Consider the following 26,880-nt stretch of genomic DNA (forward strand, 5'->3'; position numbering starts at 1 on the left):
GATGTATGATGGGACAATTACTTGATTAGTTTTTTAGTGAAATTGGACAGAGGTCAAAGGTCAAAGATCAAGGTCAAATCCTAAAATATATCTGTTTAAGTGATAACTCAAAACTGGATGAAGCAGCTTTCACCAAACTTGGTCCAAGGATGATGTATGATGGGGCAATTAGTTGAGTAGATTTTAGTGACATTGGCAAGAGGTCAAAGGTCAAAAGGTCAAGGTCAAATGCTAAAAACGTTACTATTTCCCCCATATCCATGCAATGCCGGAGGGTATTTTCTTGAAACCTAGTGTAGACATGTACTACTGCATAAAGATTCTCCAGAGAGAGTTTCATGTCATAAGGTCAAAGGTCAAAAGGTCAAAAATTAGGTGAATATGTCACAATCTCACTTTTCTCGCAAATGGTTCAATGTATCTTCATGGAACTTGGTACATACGCATGTACTGACTGGCAGGGATTTTCTAGGGAATGAAGGGGTCATGGGTCAATAGTCAGGGGGTTAAAGGTCAAGGTCAACTCTCAAACTGTTACTATTTCCCTCATATACTATTATATGCAATGCTTGCATTATTATTTTTAAAACTAAAACTTGATATATACATGTATTCCCTAATGGAGATTCTCTGGGAAATTTCCAGCCAGAAGGTCAAAGGTTAAGGGTCAAAGGCCAGGTTTAAATGCAAAAAAAAAAAAAATTATTTTATACTGTAATTACACTCTTTCTTCATACCTTGAAAATTACTCAATGCATAAACTTATAAAAGGGTCGGTCAGAAGTCAAGTAAAAATTCTCAATTCCCTAAATACAGGTGCCTGCACTCTTAGACAATTATAGCAAACCTAGTTCAAGGAAAGTGAGCATTCAAGATATTTCTGACAAACCTGTCATTTCAATATTTTGTCAGTTTTGTGAAACTGTCATAACACATTGTGAAGACATTGTACTATACACCTATTGGGAGAACCATGCACTATGGCGGAGGCATCAGTCGCCATAGCGACATTTCTAGTTTTAATCTAACAACGAAGATTAGGCCTATTATTATCAATTGGTAATTAAGCGGTGTATGAAGACTAACTCAAACAATACATCAACATTTGAGTGGCTATTGTGATGTACAATTGATTAAAACCCAATAAATCTGATTTTCAGGTTATATATAATAACAGGTCTGTACCAGTAACGTCACTTTCATGGGCATAATATCATGCATGCCTTAACCCTAAAAAGGCGGGGGGGTTGAATCAACCCCCCCTTGACATTTTTCGCGACTACTCCGCCGCGCGACACTATTTTTGCGAAAATCGTGCATACCATTACGATTACGAAGCTGCATAACGTTTTATACATGCTTGCCAGACCGATAATGGCTCAAAAACGTGATTTTGTGTGTAAAGTCTATGCAAATTGAGTTTTCTCTTCTTATTCATAAAGATATGATTATTTTCACTTTTATAGGCTGAAACTAATTAATTTTAGCATAATTATGCTTGATATAGGTTCTATCATAAATTTTGTGAAAAAAAAGATAAAGCAAAAGGTCAAAAAAACGAAGAAATACATAAGAAATTCATAAAACAATAAAATACATAAGAAATTGATTTTGATAGCAATTTTTTTTCAAGTACATTGTTACAATGCTACAAAGAATGTTTTCACCAAAAATTAGGATGCTAGGAGCTTTAATTTCTGATTTAGAGCAAAATGTATGATTTTATGCATATATTAGCATAATTAATTATTATGATGAAAATTTCTCATTTCTTTTTGTATAGCTTGGTAGATTACACCACAGGTAATGCACGTGCCAAATTTCATGGTGATTGCGCGATCGACGGCCGAGATCTCCGGGGGGGGGGGGGGTTGAATCAACCCCTCCCCGGCCACAGAACACCCAAAAAAGCCCGGCCTGGTTAGGGTTAAAGGGGATGGCTAGTAACTGATCAGTGGGAATGCTGGGGGATGATTGTTCCAATCCTTGTAGGATTCATTTAAGAGTACAATATATATCTATTGTTGTGTGAAAATTATTTGCTTCAGAATGGTCTCATATTCAATAAGGTGCAGTTTAATGTTTCCAGGTTAACATGCCTGTACAGTAACAAATAAAGATCCTCTTGACTTCAAAATTCACAGGTTTCCAAATATTTTTTTCTTCAATACTTCAGTATTTTCACTAATTTTTCTTCTTATTTAAACCACTATTACGTATGATAGCATCTGTTTCAGACTTCATTCCATGTCTGCTTACAGAGCCTGTTTGCGCTACACATTGAACAAAAAGTTAAATACAGATGATGAATCCTGATGGTGGAGAAGTCTATTTTATCTTCCAACATCATTTGTTGTCCCCGCCGAACGAGTTCAAGCAGGGGACTATGAAACGGGCTCCGTACGTGTGTGTGTCCGTGTGTCCGTCCGTCCGTCTGTGCGTGCTAACGAGAGTATGCTTGTGTGGCTAGGAGAACAATAGTGCACAATAGATGGCCTTTATTCCGTCAGGCTTGTGTGGCTAAAATTTTTGCTTGTGTGTCTATTTTAACAAAAGGGAGAACAAAGGGGTAGACACACAAGTATATCACCGTAAGGTCGTGTGTCCGTCCGTCCGTCTGTGCGTCCGTGTGTGATCAAAATGTTCAATTTGCTACTTCTCTGTCATTTATGAGCCAATTTTGATTCTGTTTGCTTTATATGATAGCACTACATGGGAACTTTGAAATTTCTACACAGAATTTCAGTTGTGACCTTTGACCGTGACCTTTGACCTATATTGTACATTTTGCTTCAAAATGCTACTCCTTCGCCATTTCTGACCCGATTTTGATTCTGTTTGCTTTATGTGATGGCACTAGGTGAGGGCTTCAAAACTTCTACACAGAATTTGGCCTTTGACTTCTTTGACCTTTGACCTTGATTTTTGACCTATATTGTACATTTTGCTACAAAATGCTACTCCTTCGCCATTTCTTACCCGATTTCGATTCCGTTTGCTTTATGTGATGGCACTAGGTGAGGGCTTCAAAACTTCTACACAGAATTTTGATCTTTGACTTCTTTGATCTTTGACCTTGATTTTTTACCTATATTGTACATTTTGCTTCAAAATGCTACTCCTTCGCCATTTCTAACTCGATTTCGATTCCGTTTGCTTTATGTGATGGCACTAGGTGAGGGCTTCAAAACTTCTACACATAATTTTGACCTTTGACCTTGATTTTTGACCTATATTGTACATTTTGCTACAAAATGCTACTCCTTCGCCATTTCTAACCCGATTTTGATTCCGTTTGCTTTATGTGATGGCACTAGGTGAGGGCTTCAAAACTTCTACACAGAATTTTGACCTTTGACTTCTTTGACCTTGATTTTTTACCTATATTGTACATTGGCTACAAAATGCTACTCCTTCGCCATTTCTAACCCGATTTCGATTCCGTTTACTTTATGTGATGGCACTAGGTGAGGGCTTCAAAACTTTTACACAGAATTTTGACCTTTGACTTCTTTGACCTTTGACCTTGATTTTTGACCTATATTGTACATTGGCTACAAAATGCTACTCCTTTGCTATTTCTAACCCGATTTCGATTCCGTTTGCTTTATGTGATGGCACTAGGTGAGGGCTTCAAAAGTTCTACACAGAATTTTGACCTTTGACTTCTTTGACCTTGATTTTTTACCTATATTGTACATTTTGCCACTAAATGCTACTTCCGGCGGGGACATATGTTACGCACCGCGTAATTTCTACTTTTCCTTGTTACCAAAGTAAAATTACATGTTTGATTCAATTTCAGCTACTAATAAGAGGTATGTAGGAGGCCCGTAGGATTTTTTTGAAGGTGGGGGGGGGGGTCCATACGTAATTTGAGAAAACGGACCTTGGATGTATAAAATGTCGGTCTACTTTTTCTCTAACAAATATCTAATGTCTTACAACTGATGTATACAATTCAAATATTTGTCATTACTATGTCATTCAATGATACCTGATAAGATATTGTCCGCAAGTGAGCAAGCACTTGAGAAATTGATGATTTTCATGTCACTCACAGAATTATGGCATTTCGTTTTCTAACTTACAACAGTAAGTGGCTCATATATAGGTAACCTCTCTTGAATGTCTCAAACCGTTAGCACTTACCCCGTGCATAAGATAATCAATGCACATTTAGGTTATCTCATCGTTTTCCATTATCAGAGCATCGTCATCTATATCTACATCTACCATGCATGGTTCTGCATCCTCGCCTACTTAGTCATTATCATTTCCTTTTTTAGAACCACACAGGTTCTACCACTCCTTTGTCTGTTTTCTGCCATCCTTGACTACTGTCATACGGTTTAGGACGGTCAAATGATGGTTCAGCAGCTCGTTTGTAGACGCTACTCGATGAATGTGTGGGATCAGTGAGTCAGTGAGTCATGACAGGGAGGCAGTTGAACCATGTCCACTCTTGATTTTGAGTTCAGTGTGTTGTCCTCTCCCACCATTTTCCTGAGAAGCTTGCTTCGTACTACGTCACCAGATTCGTCACGAGCTTGTCCATACATAGCACATGTAAAGGCCTCCCAACTGCATCAGCAAATCTTGCTCGGGTTCCCAATCCATGCCGAGTTGCCTGTTGTTTGATAGAGACAGAATAAAACAGTATAAAGAGAGAGCATAGATTATTTCTTCCAAACAAATTTTTAATAAAAAGTTTCAACATGTCAATATCATCATCATTAATGTTGTATTATGACTATCTCGATATAATATTTGTTGTTGTTGATGCAAAAAAAAAGAAATTTAAAATGTCCTGAATGCCTTGTGGTACTTCTAATTCTTCTGCAAGAGCTTCAGGGGTGCCACTTTCCCCCTTGTCAGTAAAGGTGCTTGTACAGTCCCCAGTGAACACGTATAAACCAAGTAAGGTGGAGCACCATTCTTCGCCAAATTCAGCAGCCAGCTCGCTAAGGTTTATCAGACTTCGATGTTTTCCAGTCCCGGTGTCGAGGTAGACAGTGATTGTGAGATCATGTGCGTGGAAGAGGAGGATGAAGAAAATGTCCGAGTCAGGTGTTAGCACAACTGCTGACTTGAACCCCAGCTTCTGAGCATGATGAAGGTACATGACTACACACGTATCTGTCTCCTGGTTTGATCGCAGGGGTGTTAATTCCGAAACAACAACCTTTGATACAAGGAAGAAAACAACAAGATTTGGTTAAATATCCGAGAGAGAAAGCTTGGGTAGAGAAGGGGTAAAATAATCGTTACTAAGTGAATATTTAGTTAAAATGTGTGTTTGTTTAATTTTTAATTATTACCTCTCCATGCGACGCTTCCATCTAGTAGGCTCTCCCCTCTGCAACAACAGCGGCATGGTACTTCTCGAGTCTAGATGCCGCATCATGACTTCCCCACACCTTTAACAGCAACTTACAAAACTGAATTTTGTTTGCATCATTGGCCAGAAAGAATTTGAAGTCTCTGGGCTTGTGTAATGCAGAACTCTCCACTATGAGCTTTTCACCTACCCCACATTTCAGCCTTTCCTGAGCCTTGATGGAGTCCGGCTGATATGAATCTGTTGAGAAGATGAAATTCTTCTTAAACACCATTTTGGTCTAAGATCTGCAGACAGATGCCACCAAAGGTCAAGGGTAAGTTGGTCAGTGAATGGCTGAATGCATTTCCATCTTGGATGATGAACAAGTCCTGAGGGTATGACACTTGGCTTGTTCTTTCCTCCAAGACAAAGAGCATCATGGCTGCTTTGTTGGTCTTCGCATAGAAGCCATCTGAAGTTCCAAGGCAGTGGGGAACAGGTGAAAGAGAGTATTGCATGGGCACTTCCAGGTCAAGGGGATCATCAAGCAACTGGGATTTGACTAGTAGCGTGAATGCCAAGTCACTCTGGTCTTGATATTGGACAAGCTGGATGGAGATTAAATGTGGAAAAGGATATCAGTGATGTAATTAACCAACTAAACGGTTTCTTTTTTTAACTCAACTGAGCAATAAATAAATATATTCACCTTTCCTTGTGATGTGGTAAGGGTGATTTTCTTGCCGGCATGGTCCATGGTCATCAGGTTCTGGCATTTGATTGGGTCAAAAAACTCTTCTCATGGTTTTTGAGCCTTTCTTCAATGAAGATGGACTTTTGCTGTTCCCCCAGAACATCGGCAAGCATCACATCCACCTCAACTTCTGGAATGGGTGCTCCTGAATGCAATGCATAGAGCCTGTCAGAGGCTGGGTCATCAGGAATTTGGATCCTGAAGGGGTTTAGGAAGTTGCGGATTGCATCTTCGGTTCATTGCACAGCTTCCTAACTTTTTCTGATGTTGGCCGCCTCCAAGTCACGGTGCTTGCCTGTCCGTGAGAACTCAGAGTCATCTACCATGCCACATATCTCTATGAGTTTTTCGAAGTACTGGGCACAAGAAGATGTAGTGTGGCACCAGTGTTGGTATGCTCCAAATTTCTTGGAAATGCCATGAAGACCACATGAAAACAAACATGAAGAAATTAATTTATAAAAGTAATCTTTAAAATCTTGTTTTGAGGGGAAAAGAAGCAAATTGGATAGATGATAAAACAGGTTGGAAGAAGTGATATTAAGTACTTCTTCAGTCTTGAATTGCCTGAGGATTTGGCGAATTTCATAAATGTCTCCTCCATGGTCTTGTCAAGGGCACACAGCGACCCTGGCGTGAAAGATCTGGCAACAACCTATGACACCAGCATCGATCAGATCGCTGGCACTGGGATGAGTCAGCTCCAAGTTGGTCATGAAAACCTCAAACCACGAGAGATACCTGATGATGGAAAAGTATAATAGACATTTCAATGTGTATACCAAAGTTGTTATTATAATCATTTGACTATAAAGATTTTAAATGTTCAGCAATGAAACACAAATGAAAATCAATACATACCTCGAGTAGTTTGTACCATCAAATGCGAAGAACAGACTGGCCATCTTGCTATTGCACACATGGAACAGCTTCAGGTTGTTCGTCTTGACAGCAAAGAGCAGAATGAAGACAAGCCACTGGTGGTCCATGACCGACAGCCAGAACTTCGCCGTCTTCCCAAGGTGTCCTTGGGAAGACGGATCTCCTGGTAATCCAGATACTCATGGATGATGGCGAGTGTTGATGCATCTTGCAAGGCGAGATCAAGATTGTGTCGTGAGGGACACTTGATGACTTCCAGCACAACATCGGGGCAAAGCTGAATGTCCATCTCTTCAATGAATACCTCCATCAGTAATATTTTGAGTGCTTCACACACGGTTTTCAGGCAAAACAGTGCTTTAGCATAGGCTTTGCCAAAGAGTACACTTTTCAGACAACGTGTTGTCACTAGCTGAACTTCCAACAGCACTTCAGCGTACCCAGAACCTCGACACTTGTGGTTCATAATCATGCCGATGTAGTTTAGTGATATGTGAAGGGTCCAGGGATGATGATATTGTCCTTGAATATTTCTGTGTATTTCCACACAAGCGGAAGTGCTATTATGCACACACCAAGATCAAATGTATTTATTGTGTATCGTTGTTCCACTTGATTTGTGGCATCTTCTGACCTCAGGAGCAGCTCCTGAACAGTGTCATACTGCATGATAGGCTGATCGATGAGCATGTAGTAGTCGATAGTGGATTTCCTTTCTGGAGCTTTTCCAGTGGCAGAAATGAATCCACCCAAGCTGGGCACGATTTGCCTTCCTTTGCTTGATATCAGTCTACATCATGATCAACAGAGAGAAAGAGAGAATGAGTTATTCAAACGACTGGAGGTGTGCATGACATGGTACAATACATCTATTGATATGCGATTTATTGTATCAGCTTATGTGACTTAAACTAGGCACTATAAACTTAAACGTTGTCTTCTAATGTGCCAGCTAACAATGTTAGAGAAACCTATATCAAGACCAGGACACTTTACAATCAGGTTCAATTATTTGTGTACACATAATGCTTATATGTAAATCAGAGGATAAAGTGTTACCTGCATATCAGCCACACGTATTCTTGGAGACTTGCGACCATTTCCACATCATCGGGGGGCATTAACGACGAATTTTCAGGAAACTTCGGGTTTTCTCGATTGTATACCCTGACTGGAGGAAGGGTCACTGTAGTTATATGGGTCAGGCTTCTCCTCTTAGTTCTGACAAACAGAGGGAGAGAACGATCAGCACTTGAGCCAGATTGATTTGTTTTTTCCTGGATCATGATGCCCGCAGCAGAATTAACAACATATGATCCATGAACATTTGTAGTTGTTCTATTTAGATTGTCCCATTCGTTGTTGAACACCGCACTACCATCACTGCAGACGATGTTCGGAGTCAGGAATGTTGACACGGCATCAAGCGCTTCTGCAATGGCTGTTTCTAGTTCGAGCCCAAAGTCATATGCCATCGCAGTGTCCCAGCTTGTTCAAGATGGTTGTCAGTTGTTCACTTCGGTACATGTGACGAATAGTCGTGCAGAGAAGCAAATGTTTCAACAGTTTCCACTGCCCGTTGGTGACAGCACGACATAGATCTTCCCCAATGGAGTACACTAGGCGATTAGCCTGTCCAGTCATTTGCACCCCGGAGTCGTATCCAGAAAGCACAAAGCTGAGTAATCTCTTCAGCTCTGCGGGCAGTTCATCCCTACTTTGATCTAACTCATCCGCACTTGGTGTCCATGGAAGATCAGTAGAATCTTTATAAGCCTTCTGGATTATTTCTCGAAGACACAAAGCTGTCTCCCTCACGTGATCAACTTTCCCTAGCCAATAGGTAGACGCTATCGCATTGGATTTAGTGAGACTTACACTGTAGACTACCCAGAATGAGAAGTAGTCATTCATTCCCTTGAGAGGTATTTTGGAGAAAGTTATATCATCCTTCAGATCCTTGTCATTCTCAATCCTTCCTTTGAGCTTTGAAGTCCTGAATTCAGGATTCGGCACTCTCTGCACATCCACCTCCACAATATATCTATCACGAAGAGAAGTTAGTGGAGTGACTTCAAGGTTATCTAGGACTTCCTTTCTCTGGAGTTCCTTGACAACACTGTATGCTGCATTATGAGCAGCAACAATTCGATCTTCCGTTCCTTTCCTGTTCACTTTCTCTTGGTGATTGTGATACTCGCTACAAAAACGGCGGTAACACTGTTCATGAATGTGTGCAACAGCGGCAAAGCGATCAATGCCTTTGACCTTCCGATAGAGGCAAAAATTACCAATAGTTTGTGCCATCTTGGCGATTTTCTGCCACCCTGACTCTCGATTTTTCCAAGCTGCAAAGGTTTGGGATGGTTTCTGAGTAGTACCATTACATTTTATTGCATTTCTGTCGCAGAAAATGCATTCATCTTGATTGAATTTTTTTACGGCAGCAGCAGATATATGCTTGCGTGGAGAATGGTATACAGTTGAACCTCTCGTATCCGGACAAGTCGGGACCGGGGCTCATCCGGATAAGGGATTTGGCCGGATACGGGAGACTCAATGCTTTATACATGTACATATACATACACATGTACTGATGTAGCCCATTGTAGTACCACATGTAGTAATGTGTATACTGCAACCTTTTCATTGTTACATTTGGGGATGTTTCGGAATGTTGAAATGTCTGAAGGTAAGCAATTTGGAAGGAAATTTGATGCAATGTATGTTAATCATATTGGAAGTAATATGTAATTCATGTGTGTTTGGGTAGGAGTTCTCAAGGAGTTGGGAATCCCCCTTTCTTCCCGTAATTATTTTAAAAAAATCACGGCGAGATTGCGTCCGGATAATAGAGTGATCCGGATAAAGGGAGGCCGGATAATAGAGGTTCAACTGTACTTGGATGGTGTTGATTGTAGATGGATTTGGGTAGAAGGCTGCTTTAAGCGATCAAGGTGTTGTGTGAATCGTTTATGGCACTCTCTGTGGTAGCCAGTTATCTCTAAGTCAAGGCCCTCAAGACTCTCTGGAATTTGGTCTCACACATCCTTCATAGGATGTTGTGAATCATACGGCTCGGATAATCTCCTGTTTTGAATACTTTGTAGATATGACAATCTCTGCGAAGGATCTGATTTGACATTTGTAAAGCTCGTAAATTTGCTATTTGATGGTATCCCTAGGCAATGGATCAGACAATTGGTCGATTCTTTATGTCTCAGTTTATCAGAAGTGGGTGATGTTTGTTCCACACTACTCTTTTTCATTGTTGCAATTGTTGTTTAATCTTACATGTAGGTGAAAACTGACCAGGCACTTGAAGTTAAGGTCAATATTAAAACCTTCTTGTGAAATTCATAGACAGCATACCTTGGCAGATAGATCTGGAAAAAATGTACATTGAGATTTTTTTTTTTTTTAAACTGTGTATAAAAAATGTATATTTTTAGTAGAAATTTATCCATTTGATGAATACAATGCTATTTTGCTCTTAAACATGCCTAAGTTGACAGCTGTAAGTTAAAAATGAAAAGTGATTATTAAAACTTGAGATATAAGCAAAGAGGGACAAAATTTGATATATTACACTATAATAGTGAAATAACATTAAGGAAATGGGAGTTTTGGCATTAGTCTGAAGGTCCTCCAAAGGAAAAACAAATCTTAATATAAAGACGTCAATTGTAGATTGCATGCGTTGGTTGCTGCAGTAGTTGGTAAAGTGCGTGTTGTAAACTATGGAGATGTACCTTGAGTACCCCCCCCCCAAAAAAAAAAATAATAATAATAATAATTCTTTGATTCTCCTTTTGTTGCACCAGATTTGGTGATCAAAAATTAATATCTGAATGGTGAAAGTGATACTAAAACTTGTTTGATAGTACATTCGTGACCTTGTATTTTGTAACCAAAGATTTAAAAAAAAGAATATTTTGTATTAGCAATGATAAGTTTAGATCTAATTTAGATTTTAACCAAGATACTCAAATTGTTTTAGTTGTTAGACCTAAAGATGAAATGTGTGTCATATTATGTTTGGTTTTTTGTTGTTTATGCCTCCGCCTCGAAGTGGTGCCGGAGGCATTAATATGTTTTCGGGTTTTCCGTCCATCCGTCTGCAATGAATTTTGTGGACAGCGTAATTAAAAAACCTTTTGAGGTATCCTAATGAAACTTGGCATGTATGTGTATTAGGGGGTGAAGTTGTGCCTATCAACTTTTGGGTGCACATGCTCAAATTCAAAGGTCAAAAGGTCAAGGTCAAATGCATAAAATTTCACTCTTTCCACCATATCTATGCAATGCCTGAAGATATTTTCTTAAAACTTAATGTATACATGTATTACCCAATTAAGATTCTCTGGTGAAAGTTTGGGGTCATGAGGTCAAAGGTCAAAAAGTCAAGTAATAATATTAAAACTTCACTTTTTTCTCCGTAACATGGAAATTGTTCAAGGTATCTTCATGGAACATAGTATATATACATGTACTGACTGGCGGTGATTATCTAGAGAATTTAGGGTTCATTGGGTCAAAGGTCAGGGGTCAAAGGTCAAGGGCAACACTTCAATATTTTACTATTTCCCTCATATTTATGCAATGCCAGCAGGATTTTTTTTTACACTTGTTGTATGCATGTATAACATAATAGAGATTCTCTGGAAACTTTTTTTTTCGGGTTTTTTTTTTCCTCAAAGGTCAAAAGGTCAAAGATCAAGGGAGAGTGCTAAAATAACTTTTTCGTCCATATCTCAGAAGTGGCTCAAGTTATCTTGAAACTTTCTACATATTTATGCACGTTCTGCCTGACCGTGATTATCCTATGAATTTTAGGGTCAAAGGCCAGATGAAAATGGTAACAATGTACTTTTCAATACAGAAATTGCACTTTTTCTCCATACCTTGAAAATTACTCAATGCATAAACTTATGAATGGGCAAAGTCAAGTTAAAGTCCTTAAATCCCCAAATACATGCTCTCCTTTTCATCCAATTAAACCTAGGTCAAGGAAGGTGAACATTCAACACATTTGTGACAAACTTGTCATTTTAATATCTTGCCAATTTTGGGAAAATGTAATCACACATTGTCCACATGTACTATGGACCTATTAGGAGAATCATGCATTATGGCGGAGGCATACCAGTCACCTTAGCGACATTTCTAGTTGATGTTTTTAACACCTAGTCTAGTAGACTAGTAGTCCCCGATTATAATAGGGCCTATAGGCCCTAGGTACACTAGCACACCACTTGACCATGTTGATGAACAGATAATGAACTGCATGTCACAAAACAGATCTATGGATTGAAAGTGGAAACAGCTCAGTTCCACTTCCAAGCTGCCCGATTCCGTCGATCAGTATTGTGCTACCACGACCATGTATATGCGGCTCTGACCGCTGAACTTTACGTAGTAGGCCTACGTACAGAGTGTAACACGTACAGTCGGCACGCAAGCCGAGCGAGGCCGCGGCGGCGGCGGTGGGGAGCTGTCGGGTATCCGTACGTACCACACTCTAGCTCGATCTACTAGCAGCAGCTGCTCAGCTCAGCTAGCTCAACTCATCACTCGTGCGTGCGCTTCTACGCTCTTTGTTACGTCACTGCCAACCTGCGCAGCTAGGATACACTCAAACTCAACTGAGGAACGTCCTTAAAATGATACCATTTTTATGGTAATTGGATATTCTTAACGAAAGTTATTAAAAAATAATCCATTTCCTAGCAATGGGCAGTGGCCATCTGAGAAATATGCAAATTAGAGGCGCATGCAACCTTTTTTTCGCTGGCGACAACAGGATTCGCAAAATACAGGTTCTGACGATCTTCGAACATATTTAGGTGATACGCTATCAGCGTATCACCTATTGTGATTGTCAAAATCTCTCTTTATTTTTTTTTATTCTTCTTTCTTTCTGGACAATTTTGTGTCGTCAATATCTCAAGAATGACATAACGAAATAACATGACATTTTCAGTCAACATGTCTCATGACAAAATCTAGCCACAATAAGGTTTTCATGACAGTAACATATCTATGACGTCATCTAGGCGCCATTTTGTGATTTTCGGACCTTGTCACATGATCGATCATAACTTCATAACTAGATGTCATTTCTGTATCATTTTCGGTGGACATGAAGTTCAGGTCACGCTCTATCTTACTTTTTAACGCTAGTTACACAGGTCATCATTACGCGCGCGTAAGCGCGCGTCAAAATTTTAAAAGGCTCAAAACGACTTCCCAATGGGAAATCTCGAAGTTTCAGACAATTTTAAGCGTTTCAAACATTTTCTCGCGTGCGCGTCCGTCCGCGCAATTCCGCGCGCAGAGCCCGTAAGCAACATGAAAATGCAATTTTTTTGACTGATTTGGATTCCTGATACTTTGAGTAACAATATCCATTGATTTCCGATCGATTTCGACCTATAACAAAGGAATGCACTGGCGTCAAAGTTGAAATTCCACGTGCGCGTCTTTCTGCAAATATAGTGAAAAAACATGTCTTTGTTTATTTCGCCATGGCTCTTTAAATCGTCCGTTGACCCTATATTTCTATTGCATATTACAAAAGTATATGAATTGTAAATAACATTCCTGGTATCAATATTGCCAGGAAAACGCGATGACGTCATCATATCGTCATTTTAGATGAAAAAAGTGGAATTGATTTTTTTGAGGTACTGTTTCTGACATTCATTTGCTCGTATCTCTGTTGTTTAAGCTCAATATTATCCCAAATTCAGATATGTTGCAGTTTGAACATTTGCCTTTCAAGTCCATGTGATGGTTTTGAAATATGATGACGTCATCACACTAGAAATTGTGATTAAAGGTAAAGACTCAAAATCAGACAAGTTTACGTGTTATGTCTATGGGAGGTGATTTTTTTTTTTAAACCATGCATTGACTTGACAACGTTTAAGCACCTTTACCTCATCTGATTTTGCTCCATTTCCTCTGAAACATAAATATGTTGTAGTTTAGACAATAAGCTTTAGTAATCATGCATTTTATGTTTTCAAATCTCCTCATCAGGTTGACAATTTTGCAATTTAAAACTGAAAATGAGAATGCAATCTGTACGGAACGATTCCCAATTTTTCTTTGCAACTGTATATTGATCGAATCCACGCTGCCACTTGTGAGAAATTGAATAGCGCCATCACAAGTCGACACTGTCACAATAGTATTTACATTTAAGTTTTGCACTCGATCTTCAGGACAGCAATGTGGCATAATCTGTTAGCGCGCTGGTTCTTCATAACGCCATACCGGAAGGCGAGAGGTTCGACCCCCGCAGGACTTTTATCCGTTCTTTCTTCTTTTTTTTTCTCTCTTTTTTTTTCGGCAGTTCAGCTTTACTCCGATGTCATTTATCGTATTATTTTATCAAGTGTACGTAACCCGTGAACACGGCTGCTCTATTTCCCTTGCTTTGTATTGGAGTTTGGAGATTGGGTTTGCTTCAATAATTTTGTCACACTTAATGTTGTAAATTTCCCCTTGTTACAGTGTCCCGCTTGCCACGATTCGTTTTCTCTTTCCTTTTCTCTTCATTTGTTCTTGTTATACTGTAGCAGGATATTTAGGAACGTGTTCGTTTACATAACTAACATGAATGGGAACTGAATTAATTAACTCTAGTCCAGGTGCATGGCGTCTCGCTTATCTCTTTGGAATTCCAGGTTATTGTTTGACCAAATAACGGAGTTAAAGACAGGCAGGGAAGGAAGTGACTTGATATTGCTTCATAATGAGGAATTTCGGGCAACACCTTTCCAAGTGTAGTGATTATGACGGGGTTCTCTGTCGTTTATTTTCGTCATGGCTGTTTCACTAGTTAGCCATAGGTGATATTATGTTGCTGGCATCTGGGAGAATAGAACAGATCAGTACCAAACTGGAATAGCCCTATAAGCAATGTGGTAAGCGTTCAATTTTTTGCATCATCTTTCTTCTTTAAAGTCAATCACTACTGATCGAAATACGCAATATAATATGACACGTTCCACTGGTAGTTTAGGCAAAGGGAGTTAATGCATGATGCAATGATAAATGTGCTACCATTGATTTTAGAGACGTCATTGTGGTGTGGTACTGGTGATGGTAAGGGAACCATAGATTGCTTTTAAAGTAATGAGACAATCATTGGACCTTTGCATCAAGACCGTATTCCCATCTAGAATATAATGCATGTTCGTGCGGCGTTTTTTTTTTTAATCCTGACGTGGACATTTTTTTTTCTTGTTTTTAATTTAAGAATGTTATATCTAAATTTGTTTCTTTCCCCTAACATTTGTTTTTTGTTGAATATAGAGTTAGACGTTCCGTGATCGAGTAGAAGAGCAGCGATTTAGTTACAGTTTCAATGCATCTTGTTTACCATCTTCTCTGACATTAAATTGATGGTTTTTATATTTGACATTGTCTGTCTATTTGCCAGTTTATGCTCATAAACCACTGCTATAACAACTAATACATTTGCTTCACCTGTCACACGCAATGACATGGATTGCAGTTGTGCATGCAGTTTTCCTTTTGCCACCTCTCGTTTTTCTCTCCCCTTTTCCCTCACTTTGGTTTTGTTATACTGCAGATGGGAATGATTACAATAGCATAACCCAACTTAAAGTAGGAATGAGAACTGAATAAATTAACTCTGGGCCAGGTGTATATAGCGTCTCGCTCATCTCTTTGAAATTTCAGGTTGCCATTGTTCGACCAACGGAGTTGAAGACAGGCTTTATGTTGCTATAGAGGTATCTCGCGCCACATGAATGGAATGCATACGCTGTTTAGTATTAGTAATACACTTTTTCATGCCCATCCCTGCCAATAAAAGTGTGTTTGACGGGGTTCTGTGTCATTCTGCCTACGAGAAAGCAAAGTTTTATTTTCGCCATGGCTGTTTCTCTATGCGTAGCCGTGGGTGATGGGTGTTGTTGGCATCTGGGCAGTAAAGAACCGAGTATCATGCTATAATACCCCCCCCCCCCCCCCCGTTAGGTTCTAAGCGTTCAATACGGTGATATATCTTTCTTCTTTATTATATCGATCACTGCTGATGGAATTACAGAATTATGTTATGACACGTTTCACTCAAAGCTTAAAAAACAAAGTTTATGCACGATACAAGTAATGGTGCATGAGTCCTATAGGCCATTGATTTTAGATGAGAAATTATGATATGCCTAAAGTAGTGGTGTCATTGATTAGGAATTAATGACACGATTAAGCACTCCTTCCACTTCTAACTGTCCCCTTTGAATGTGTGTCGATCACGTGAGATCGTCATAAATTATCATTCACGTATAAGCTTACGTTCAAAGTGTACTCTTAGTTGGAGGAGACCTATAGTTACATGGTTAAAGGTGATGTTTTGCCCTTTTCTCTTTAATTGAGGTATCACTTTCGTCCAGGATAAATCACATTCTCATGTAAACAGACTCACTTGCTCTATATCCCCTGTTTTGTATCGGAGGCTTCATTGGTTTTACTGCTGGTAAATCTCACAGGCTTGTATATAGTTGTAAGAGCTCTCTGAACTGATCATTGTGATAGCAAGATTAGAGGGAGTCATATTGGTTATGTAAATAATGGTCAAAGGTCATGTTTTAAAAGGCCACTGTTAAAGCCAGGATGGTTATAAACACTTAATTGTCATGTTTTATTTGTACGTGCCGAGGATCACTTGGACCCCGTTTACAGTGCGAGGCTCGGCCGCGTTCGGTGTAAACGCGCAAAAGGCCAAATGCGGGGCCAAAATTGGCCTCGCATTAGGCCACGCTCTGGAGGTGGTCTCGGCCGCGGCCGAGCCGCGGTCGCGCCCGGCCTTTTTCTCAGTGTAAGCGCAAACTGGGCTAAATGCGCGGCCAATTTTAGTCTGGCTTCCAAACCCTCGCCTGTACTATTTCGCTATTCAGGATATTAACTACTTCAACGTCGAAAACTAGTATAGTTTAAGGTGGTTTTGTCCTGCAAAGGATTTTCTCCTTCGACAAAGGCCTTTGCCCGAACGGCGACTTCGTCGCCACGGAATTCAGTTGGCAAAGGATCTGAAAACCAGACAATACCAAATTGCGTTTGTTTAAAAGGGTAGAGCGCCACTACGACAAAATATTGAAAGGTTCGAATCAAAAGCGCGGCCGAGCCCGGCAGTGTAAACGGACTAAATTGCGGGGCTCGGCCTCGCAATTGAGGTTGTCCTTGATTGCAGCTCGGCCGCGGCTCGGCCCAGCCCCGCACCGTAAACGGGGTCTAAGTTTATGCACTGTAAGTACTCAAAAAGTCCGTAAATCGACTTAGTCGCACACGCACAGAATTTCCACTTAGTTTGTGTGACAGAAAAACAAATGTGATCTGAATAATGTAGGCCCAAAAAAGTTCAACTAAGTATCTCATTAGAACTTCAAGGTTCTGTATTACATTCTTTTCTTTGTCGATCACGGATGACCGACATCTGATGACCCCAAGCGTATCACCTAACTCGTCTTCAGTGTGACGAGTTTCATATCTCGTGTAGAATTTTGTTTTGGGGGGGAGGTGCACAAGGACTCTTTCTGGCTACTAGACTATTGATACATGTCATTTTCATGTCATTATCTATCAGGTGACATCACACGAGTCTGCGCGCTTAAATTTCAAAATGCTCAAATCGATCTAGAAATTGTTTTAGACATGTTTAGACCATTTTGAGCATTTCAAAAATTTCCGTGCGTACACACCCGTCCATGCCTTTTCCATGCACACAGCACATAAGGAAGCCAGAAATTTCATTTTTTTTGTGTGTGTTTTGAGTTCCTTATACTATTATCTCCAATGTCCATTCATTTTGGTACAGCGCGTCAAACATAAATATCTGGGCGTGTGTCTACGGCCATGTACAGTCAAAATATGCCAAAATGAAACCTACTTTCAAACAGTTAAAAGTTCCTTAGGATCCATGGTGACTTTCATTTTTTATGACATACTGTAAAACGAGGAATTTTCGCGTGCACTTTAATTTCACGAATTTCGCAAGCGCCAAGATTCGCGAAATTAAAATACACACGAAAGTTCTTGTTTACACTATATGCATTGAATGCCAGTGGCACTTCGCGAAAATTTCATGCCACGAAAAAGGCTGTCAGCTCCAATTCGCGAAAATTTCATGCCGCGAATATATCATGTTTTACAGTAATCTGAAAGCGTGTGAGTTGTAGATATGATTTGATGTGTCAAAGTGGCCGATCGGATATTGTGACGTCATGATATTGGAATTTGAAATAAAAAATCAGAATTTTCAAAAAATGACGTCAGATTTTTGTCGAGCCCACCGGAGGTATGGGGAGACTAAGGGATCGCCTGCGACGTCCGTCCGTCGTTTGTCCGTCGTCCATCCGTCCGTCGTCCGTCCGTCAATCCATAACGTTACGAAAACTTGAATAACTCTCTACTGAGGATTTCAATTTCAATCAAACTTGGAGGGAAGAGTGGTTATACAAAGTTACACATTTTACTAAACATGAAGGGCACCTCAAGGTGAAAGGTCACAAGCAGAGGTCAATGAACTTTAGGGCCCAATGTTAAGTTTTTAGGGCACGTTTCGTTTATGGCTCGTAACTTTTGATGTATCTGTCCGTTTGTGACCAAACTAAGATGGTAGATGTCCCTTGGGAATTTCAAGGTTACCACAAGGTCAAAGGTCACAGACAGGGGTCAACAAACTTTTAGGACCCAATGTTAAGTTTTTATGGCGCTCATAACTTTTGATCCCTTTGCCTGTTTGTGACCAAACTTGGATGGTCAGATGCCCCTTTGGGAGGTGAAGTTCATCACAAGGTCAAATGTCACATACAGGGGTCAATGAACTTTTAGGGCCCAATGTTAAGTTTTTATGGCGCGTTTCGATTATGGCTCATAACTTTTGATCCCTTTGTCCGTTTGTGACCAAACCTGGATGGTAGATGTCCCTTGGGGAGGTGAAGGTCATCACAAAGTCAAAGGTCACAGACAAGGGTCAAGAAACTTTTAGGGCCCAATGTTAAGTTTTTAGGGTGAGGGTAGATGTCCCTTGGGAGTGGATGGTCACCACAAGGTCAAAGGTTATTGGCAGGTCAATGAACTTCTGGGAGTTAGAAAAATATTAATTTCTTGTACGCGAATGGGCGAGACACAATTTGGCACTTGCCTTGTTTATTCATGCGTATCTCGCTTATCTTTGATTGATTTTCTCCCAAATTTCAGTATGTTATTGCTGAGACATTTCTCTTTTGGATGTGTATCAACCATTTTGCAATTTTATGACTTCATCAGAGTCAAAAAGTGAGATTAAAGGAGACATTGCAAAATTTACCTGGTTTACGTGTTATGTCTATGGGCTGAGAATTTTTCCCAAATTTGGATCTTACATTGCAACGTTCTTTGAACTGTATCTCGGTTATTTTAAGTTTAATTTTCTTCCAAATTGTGATATGTTATAGCTGAGTCTATAAGCTTTCTGAATAAGTCCTCCATTTTTCAATCAGACATCGAGATTATGCTGTAAATTTTGATTGAAAAGTGGACTTTCCTAGAAGTACTCAACATGATTTTTTTTGCTCATATGTAAAGTCTATGGGGAAGTTTTTGGTATAGTGGTCAAGTGATCTGCCTGCCATCATTTTGGACCAGCTTCAAGCTCGGATGGGGTTATTTTTTGCCTTCCTTTTGCATCATTATATATTTCAATATATTTACCCTCCCTAAAACATATAAAATTACTTTTTCATCATTATTTTCATAATTTTCTCACTCTTTCATCACTTTTTGCATAAATAAAATGATTTATTAGTTATAATTCTATCAAATTGCTTAATTGCTTAAGTTAATCACATGAAGCCAAAGAAAATATCAAATCTAAAATAATTCATGTTATTTTGAATGTGATGACACCATTTGTTTCTCTACCCCCCCCCCCCCAGTCATCACAGATGAATTTGTGTTTATAACAGATGCAAATTGCATTGAGCCAATTGGCTCTATTTGCTGAAGAACAAATATTTGTGTGAACTTCCCCTCCCCGAACACAATCGACAAGCCACGTCTATGGGATTTCCTTCTTATGGAGTGTCATATCTACGTCCCTATGTTGTCATATCCATGATCTGCACCCATGCATATTACCTCTGATTTGTGTCATGTTACGAATCACAATTCTCGTCTTTAATACAGTATGTGCTCAGTCATGGCAGACTCAAGACATCACATTCATTTTCGTACAGAAGTTAGGCAATAAGTCTAGGAATACCCCTGCCAAATTATTTTCCTTAAAATCTATTTGTGACCCTGCATGCATCACAAAACCAGCAAAAAGTAGCCAGACATGGATTTTTAGTTAGATCAGATTCTGAAAGAGCCAACTCTAGGCTTTAAAATGATGTTTAACTCGATTCAAATGGACTCTTCTAATCTAAATATCAGAAAGAAAGCACACACTCTAGAAAAGTGTCTGTGAAGTACAGGGTCTATTCAAGTGCTTAATCTTTACCAAACCGTGCTAGCCGTGCGATGAATGAGACAAAAAAACACAATGTTAACTACCAGAGCAACAACAATGAAGGGGTTATCAGATTAAGTTGGAATTGAGTATGCTCTATTAACACATTCGGTCCATGATTAATGCTAACTTTCAAGGCAGTAACATTATCCTTTCAAAAGTTATTGGAGTTGAAAATGAAGGAAGTGCAAAGGGTTTTCAAGAAATGAAAAAGGGGCTTCTAAGACATACTTGATCCCATTATTTTACCCAAAAAAAAAAAAGAGGGTTGTAGAAAACTGCTGAAAACACACCACTTTCCCATTCATTTTATGATCCCAAACTTTGGAATAATGTAGAAGAAGGATAGCTCTTTCAGAAATATGAAAAACTCAAGATTGTCTTGGTTTACCCATTTCATTTTTTTTTTTAGTCCTCACATAAAATCATGTGGTTCAACTTTTTGTTTGTTTTGTGATGTACAATCACATTTGTTCATTCAAAGGCCACGCCATTTTTGATTACTGTAAATAAAAGTGTATTAATTACACCAAGGTATCAACCACAACCTTTTTTTCGGCCATGGGGGGGGGGGGGTTGGGAATGACAGCCCACCAACAAATGCAGATACTGCCAACATTTTGGTTGAATTGAGTGAAATGTTTGGGGAAGAAAATGTATTCATTTTGTGCCATAAAAAAGAAGGGAATGTACAGTAGAATGCCAAACAAAAAGAAAATGATTTCACTGAAATTCGATGTTGGTATATGACTGAGATTTGTTTTCCATTATTTTTTCATTTGTTACATTTTATTTGTTTTGTTTTGGGATTGGTTTGTTGTTTTTTAATAAAAAAGCAATATAGAAAAGAGGGGAAATATTCAAAGCAAGATAAGTTTGATTGTTAGTTTGACATCTATCATTTTTTTGGGGTGGATGATGTTCGTTTTACCTAAGGTTCTTTCCTCCAAAAATGAACTCAGATTGTTTATTCCAAAACATGCTATTCCGTACATATATAGACGTTAGTTATTAAATGTGAATATGAAATAAGATTTGTTAATCCGAATATGAATTAAGGATAAAGTTAAGAAAGTTTAAATTTCAAATGATTAGAATGTTTCTGATGGGTTTTTATTTGAACATTCAATTATATTAACCATGCATGTTAAGGGCAAGCTGAGAATTGTATATTGTACATATTAGTGAGAATTGTCTGCACACTTTATCATGAAGACATGCAGTAGGTATTGGCTGTAATGGTGTATAAACCGCACCATGAATTTTGACCCGTTTCAGCCAGGAAAAAAAGTGTGGTTAATACACCATTGTTTAGGGTAAAGGCTGAGTTACTTTTGGTGTGTGCATTTATGTTATTACATATACCCAGCACAAAAATTAAGCAAATTTAATTTTGATGTGTCTTTATTTGAACATTCTAGAATAAACAGTCTACAGTAATTATAAGAATTATAGTTATCATTTTTTGTATCATCTTAAAGCTGAACAATTCTGTATTGCACAGTACCATGTTTGATGTGTGGAACATGTGCATAGTGAGTAAAGGCTGAGGGAGGTCGAAAGAGAAATTTGCAAAATTGACTTGAATGTTATTTAAAGCACATTGTGTTCAATTTTGCCTTGTTTATCTGCGTTCATGACATCCAGTCAAGTGAACTACAATTGCTGAATTATGGTACTACAATGTATGACTTAAAACAAGCACAAACAACAAATACAAAATAATCTGACTGCAGACACAAACAACAAGCAAACAAACAAACTCTCAATCACATGTGCAAAAGACAAACAGAATGAGGGTAAGAACTGGCTACTGACTGTATACTGACATTGATTGACAGCCTCATACTGTTCACCAATGTCCTAATACTGTTCACCAATGTCCTCACTCACTGTTGTGGGATGGCATCCCACTCCCTAGGAGCTCGGGTAGTGTGATTCGGTCAGTGACACTACACCTTTGCACAGCAACCAAGTTTATCTCATGGATGCGCTATGGGTCCAAAATTTGGGTCGTTTGCAGTCCAGTCCATCAAGTCAACTCCTTTCTCCTCAGGGAACTCAGAGATCCGTGCTCTGTGGGGCCAGGCATTGTCGTCCTGTAGTACAACTTTTGGCCCTATGTTGCAAAGACATGGTAGTGCTATGGGCTGACGAACTTCATCTCTATACCAGTGTGCACTGAGGTTTCTGTCAATGATGGCAAGAATGCTCTTTCCAATTGTCAACATACCTCTCCACACCATCACACTCCCACCCCACATAAGGGCTTTACAGCTGTGACCCAAGATTTGACAAATCGCTTGTTGTCAACATACCCTTCCATTTATGAAAGGAAAGCAAAATCTTGAGACATCATTGAACATTTATACCGCTGGCTTGATTCCATCTAATAGCTGAAAGTGACTCCAGCACAACTGGGTGTGACATTGGAGGTACAATGTATGCCTCTTGATAGATCTTCAAGCATGAACATTTACAGCGTACAGCCCAGTTTAGATGGTTTGAACACCTTGCATGTTTTCTAAAATGCATCATAAAAATGACCTGTACTTTCCTTGCTGATTGTCATTGATCCCTTGGTGAATTCAGCGTAATGAGTCTGTCATTGTCATTCATGGTTGACATTGGATGTCCAGATTAGGATTAGTTTTTGACTTAGGCTTTTACTGACACCAAACATCTGGGCTACATCCTGCTGGAAACTCAAGCTTCAATCTGCCCTATGGCATACACATGTAGGTCCAATGTGTCCATGAGTATTGTCCATGTGGACAAATGCCTTGCTGAAGTGCAAACATGTTGGGCTTTGCTGGGCTTGAACCCACGAACCCATACCACACTCTCGTGATTCAGAGCGGAGTGCTCTTATCCACTCAGCCACAACACCTCCAGTCAGTCAGATTTTGCATAGCCTTTTGTCAAGGCCTTCTTGCTGTATGATGAAGGGAGCCCAGCCAAGTGGGGTTGCGGGAGGGCCTTTTGAGATCTGCTTCGCATCCTTTTGTTAGCCCTTTGAATTACCGATTTTTGCTCCCTGATTTCAGGAGCAAAAGTCAACCAATCAGCGTGTCTGTCTGCTGGAGCCCAATTTGCATACGGCGAGTGCATGTCACAGACCTCCACTGGTGGTCAGCGATGCATGTGAAAATGCCAAGACAATGCCAAGACAAAGGATATGGGAAACGCACCATTCCATTGGTCGACCGGAACCCATTAATACAAAATGTATGGCTATTCAGTAAAGTTTATGTGTCATGAATGATAATGTGTGAAGCAGATTTCAAAAGTCGACTGGGCTCGCTTCGGTTGCCCGTTACAGTGAGGGGGCCTTGACAAAAGGCTAGATTCTGCACTGAAAATGCATGAAAATACATACACAGTTGTGTGACAGCCAACGTCCAGATAAACAAGAGAGATAACTGAGGTTGGATCATATTCCTTAGCTTTGTGTATCTTGAAACGTAATGTTCTGGCAGTACCATGCTGGCGTGAGCATACACTGTAGTTTTCATGTTAGCCACTCAGATTGTATATGGTTATGGGTAGATATTTATATACATGACTCTGCCCCTTCTCCCAGAGTGAGATGGCTCCTTGCAAAGGGTAGACGGACCTTTGAAGCAGCCTGCTTCCTGACCTTTGACACCGAGGGATGTGAGCCTATGCCCCATCATGTGCCGTGGGCAGACATCTTGGAGGAGTGTGTGTCTTACAAGATGGAATGTCTTACCCAGACAGTCAAAGGTGAGTTTCAGTTTTTGTTGTCCTTTTGATGCCTCTGCTTCCCAAGGGTGCTGGAAGCATGATTTTATTATGTTGGCTCACCTGAGCCAAAGGCTCAAGTGAGCTATTCTGATCATTCGTTATGCATTTTTTATAAAATGGGTTCAAGAATGTAGCCAATTGGAAACGCTGAAATGAGTCACATGTGCGTGCATTAATTTCTTACTAACATGCACGCCGTAAAGTCACTGACGTCACAATGTTTACACTAGCAGTGCACGCTCAATCAGTTGTTACAAGTGAGTCGCGCGCTACTATACGCGCTGTCAATCCTGTAAACAACTTCTAGTTCGGGCTGCCAGCCGGCCTTTCTTGTGCATAACATGTGGCATACGTATGCTCTTATATACGTACAGTACTTATATGTGCGGGATTTCCGAGTGCGACGTGCGTAAATGTTTGGGATGAACATCTTCGGACATCTTACTTTTGAGCAAGTGCTACATGTAGCTGACTGGTATTGACCCACAAAGGTATGTGAAAATGTATGTGAAAATGCTGTTAGTTTTTGACCCATTTTATAAAACAAATGATGCACAGGATTATTTCGTGGCGTTAGTGAAGGTGCGGCGCACTCGAGAGTATTGACAATGGTGCAACATGCACGAGGCTGCACCTCGTGCATGTTGCACCATTGTCAATACTCTCAAGTGCGCCGCACCTTCACTAACGCACTCTATCTTGTGCATCATTTGTATACTGTCATATGGCATATGTCATGTGTAGAACTTTTTACATTTTTAGCCTCTTGAAACCCCGTGACGGATTTTCACTAAACTCGGTAGGTAGCATCCCTAGGGTCGTAGGATCTCAATTTGTCAAAATGGGCACCATGCCCCCCCACCCCCCCCCCCCCATATTAACAACAACAAAAAAAGTAGACTCGAGCTAAAAGTGATGGAGTTTTATTTAATGCCTTGAGTACCAGTAAGTGCCAGGTGTTAACAAAGCCATTTCCCACTTTTGATCCTTATTGGTTTGAAAACTATACATCAGATAACACTGTCATTGATATGAGTAATTGCTGAATGGTGTACAATTTAGTTGGAGGTGATTTTTATATCAGAGCATGATTCAATTTTATTAAATCTGTGATTAATTTCATAAGTTCAAGGTTTTGGTCAAGTTTGAATCCTCTGTATAAAATTAAACCTTACACATTATCACCTTCAACAAAAGTGTACACTATTCAGGTATTGCTCATATCAATGTCACTGTTTTCTTCTGATACGTAGTTTTTGAACTGTAAAGGATCAAAAGTGGGAAATGTTTTTTTTTTAACACTTAGTAGAATAGTGGCTGTACATATTGTAGTTTCAAGTTTGTTCATGGCAGATCTGGGGTGCCCCTTGGGGGTCCTGTTAGGGAACCAAATTAGGGCTCAGTTTTTACATTTTAGTCTTCTTGAAGACCCCATAACAGATTTCCACCAAATTTTACAGGTAGCATAGTGTCAGCATGTGGTAGTCAAGCATGAAAGGTACAATGTACACAAGTGTGCTGAGAATGTGGCATTGCTGAAAGCGATGCAGACACAGACTGTGAAACACTTAAACGCTAACAAAATGGTCACAGTATTCTCTAACTTTAATAGTCCCTCTAAACCTGATTTCTGTGTTATATTAAAGCCATGTCTTTGAGCAACTGAAATTGGCTCTATATACAACAAAATATCCAAATGCTGCTTGTGGTTTATAAATAATGGTGCCCTCTCCCATTGCCTTTCCCTCACCCCAGGATATGGACAGGTCCCAAATGAGCAGCTAGTTTATTTCCTCCAGCAAGAGCTATCTGCTATGGATTTGCCTGCTGACTGGCTCCAAGAGATGAGTCTGACCTTGGATGAGACCATCCAGGAGCAAGACAGGTAATGAAGATCATTAGATGGTGATTGTCCTAATGATGAAGCTTAAGCCCTGTTTTAACAGACCTTACCACAACAATGTCTGGAGAATAATATTCCTGTTAAATTCCAATAAAACCGCAGGAGAGAGTGAGGGACACAGTTTTAACAGATACGCATGAACAACCTTTAATACCTGGGTAGGCTTCCCCAACGTTGCCTATTCTAGATTGTGCACATATACATGTACATGTAATAATTGATCACAACAACATAAAGATCAGTGGTTACAATCGATGCACGTGATCAGCGCCTGGCTTGTCAGTTATTCTCTATCTGCAATGCTGCACATGCAGGTTGAGTGTATCAAAGGAATGTAAACCACTGTTGCATTCTCATAGAAGGGTTGTAAGAGTAGTGTCATGGAAATGTCAGGTTAATGCTAGGGTAGAATTTGGCAAAAGTCACCGTGACAATGTCTAAGCAACATTTTGCGAGGACCATTTCAACAGGCAAGGTGATAAAAGATTACCCTGACGTTACCTGGACATTGTCAGAGTAATTCTTGTTTGAAAGGCTCTGTTAAAATGGAGCTATATCCTTTCAGACTGAGCAAATGTCAATGGATATACACATTCAATTTTTATGCCTCCACTGCTGAGTGTTGCCAGAGACATTATGTTTTAGGGTTGTCCACCCTTCCATCCGTCCATCCTTTCGTCCGTCCGTCCATCCGTACTGGTAATCAATTTCATAGACGGCGTTAA

At 39.7% G+C, this 26,880-nt stretch overlaps 1 protein-coding gene across 1 annotated transcript in view; it reads left to right on the forward strand.

Moving 5' to 3' along the window:
- LOC139722643 (germinal-center associated nuclear protein-like) overlaps positions 1-26,880 on the forward strand; it is a 128,865-nt gene that overhangs the window by 90,649 nt on the left and 11,336 nt on the right. The window contains exons 26-27 of the mRNA XM_071633937.1: positions 24,068-24,231; positions 26,008-26,137. Coding sequence (XP_071490038.1) covers positions 24,068-24,231; positions 26,008-26,137 — 294 coding nt within the window. The remainder of the gene's footprint in view (positions 1-24,067; positions 24,232-26,007; positions 26,138-26,880) is intronic.

Source organism: Diadema antillarum, unplaced genomic scaffold (assembly GCF_040938485.1).
Source record: "Diadema antillarum isolate AM-2024a unplaced genomic scaffold, OU_Dant_1.0 scf00000168, whole genome shotgun sequence".
NCBI classification, from domain to species: Eukaryota; Metazoa; Echinodermata; class Echinoidea; order Diadematoida; family Diadematidae; genus Diadema; species Diadema antillarum.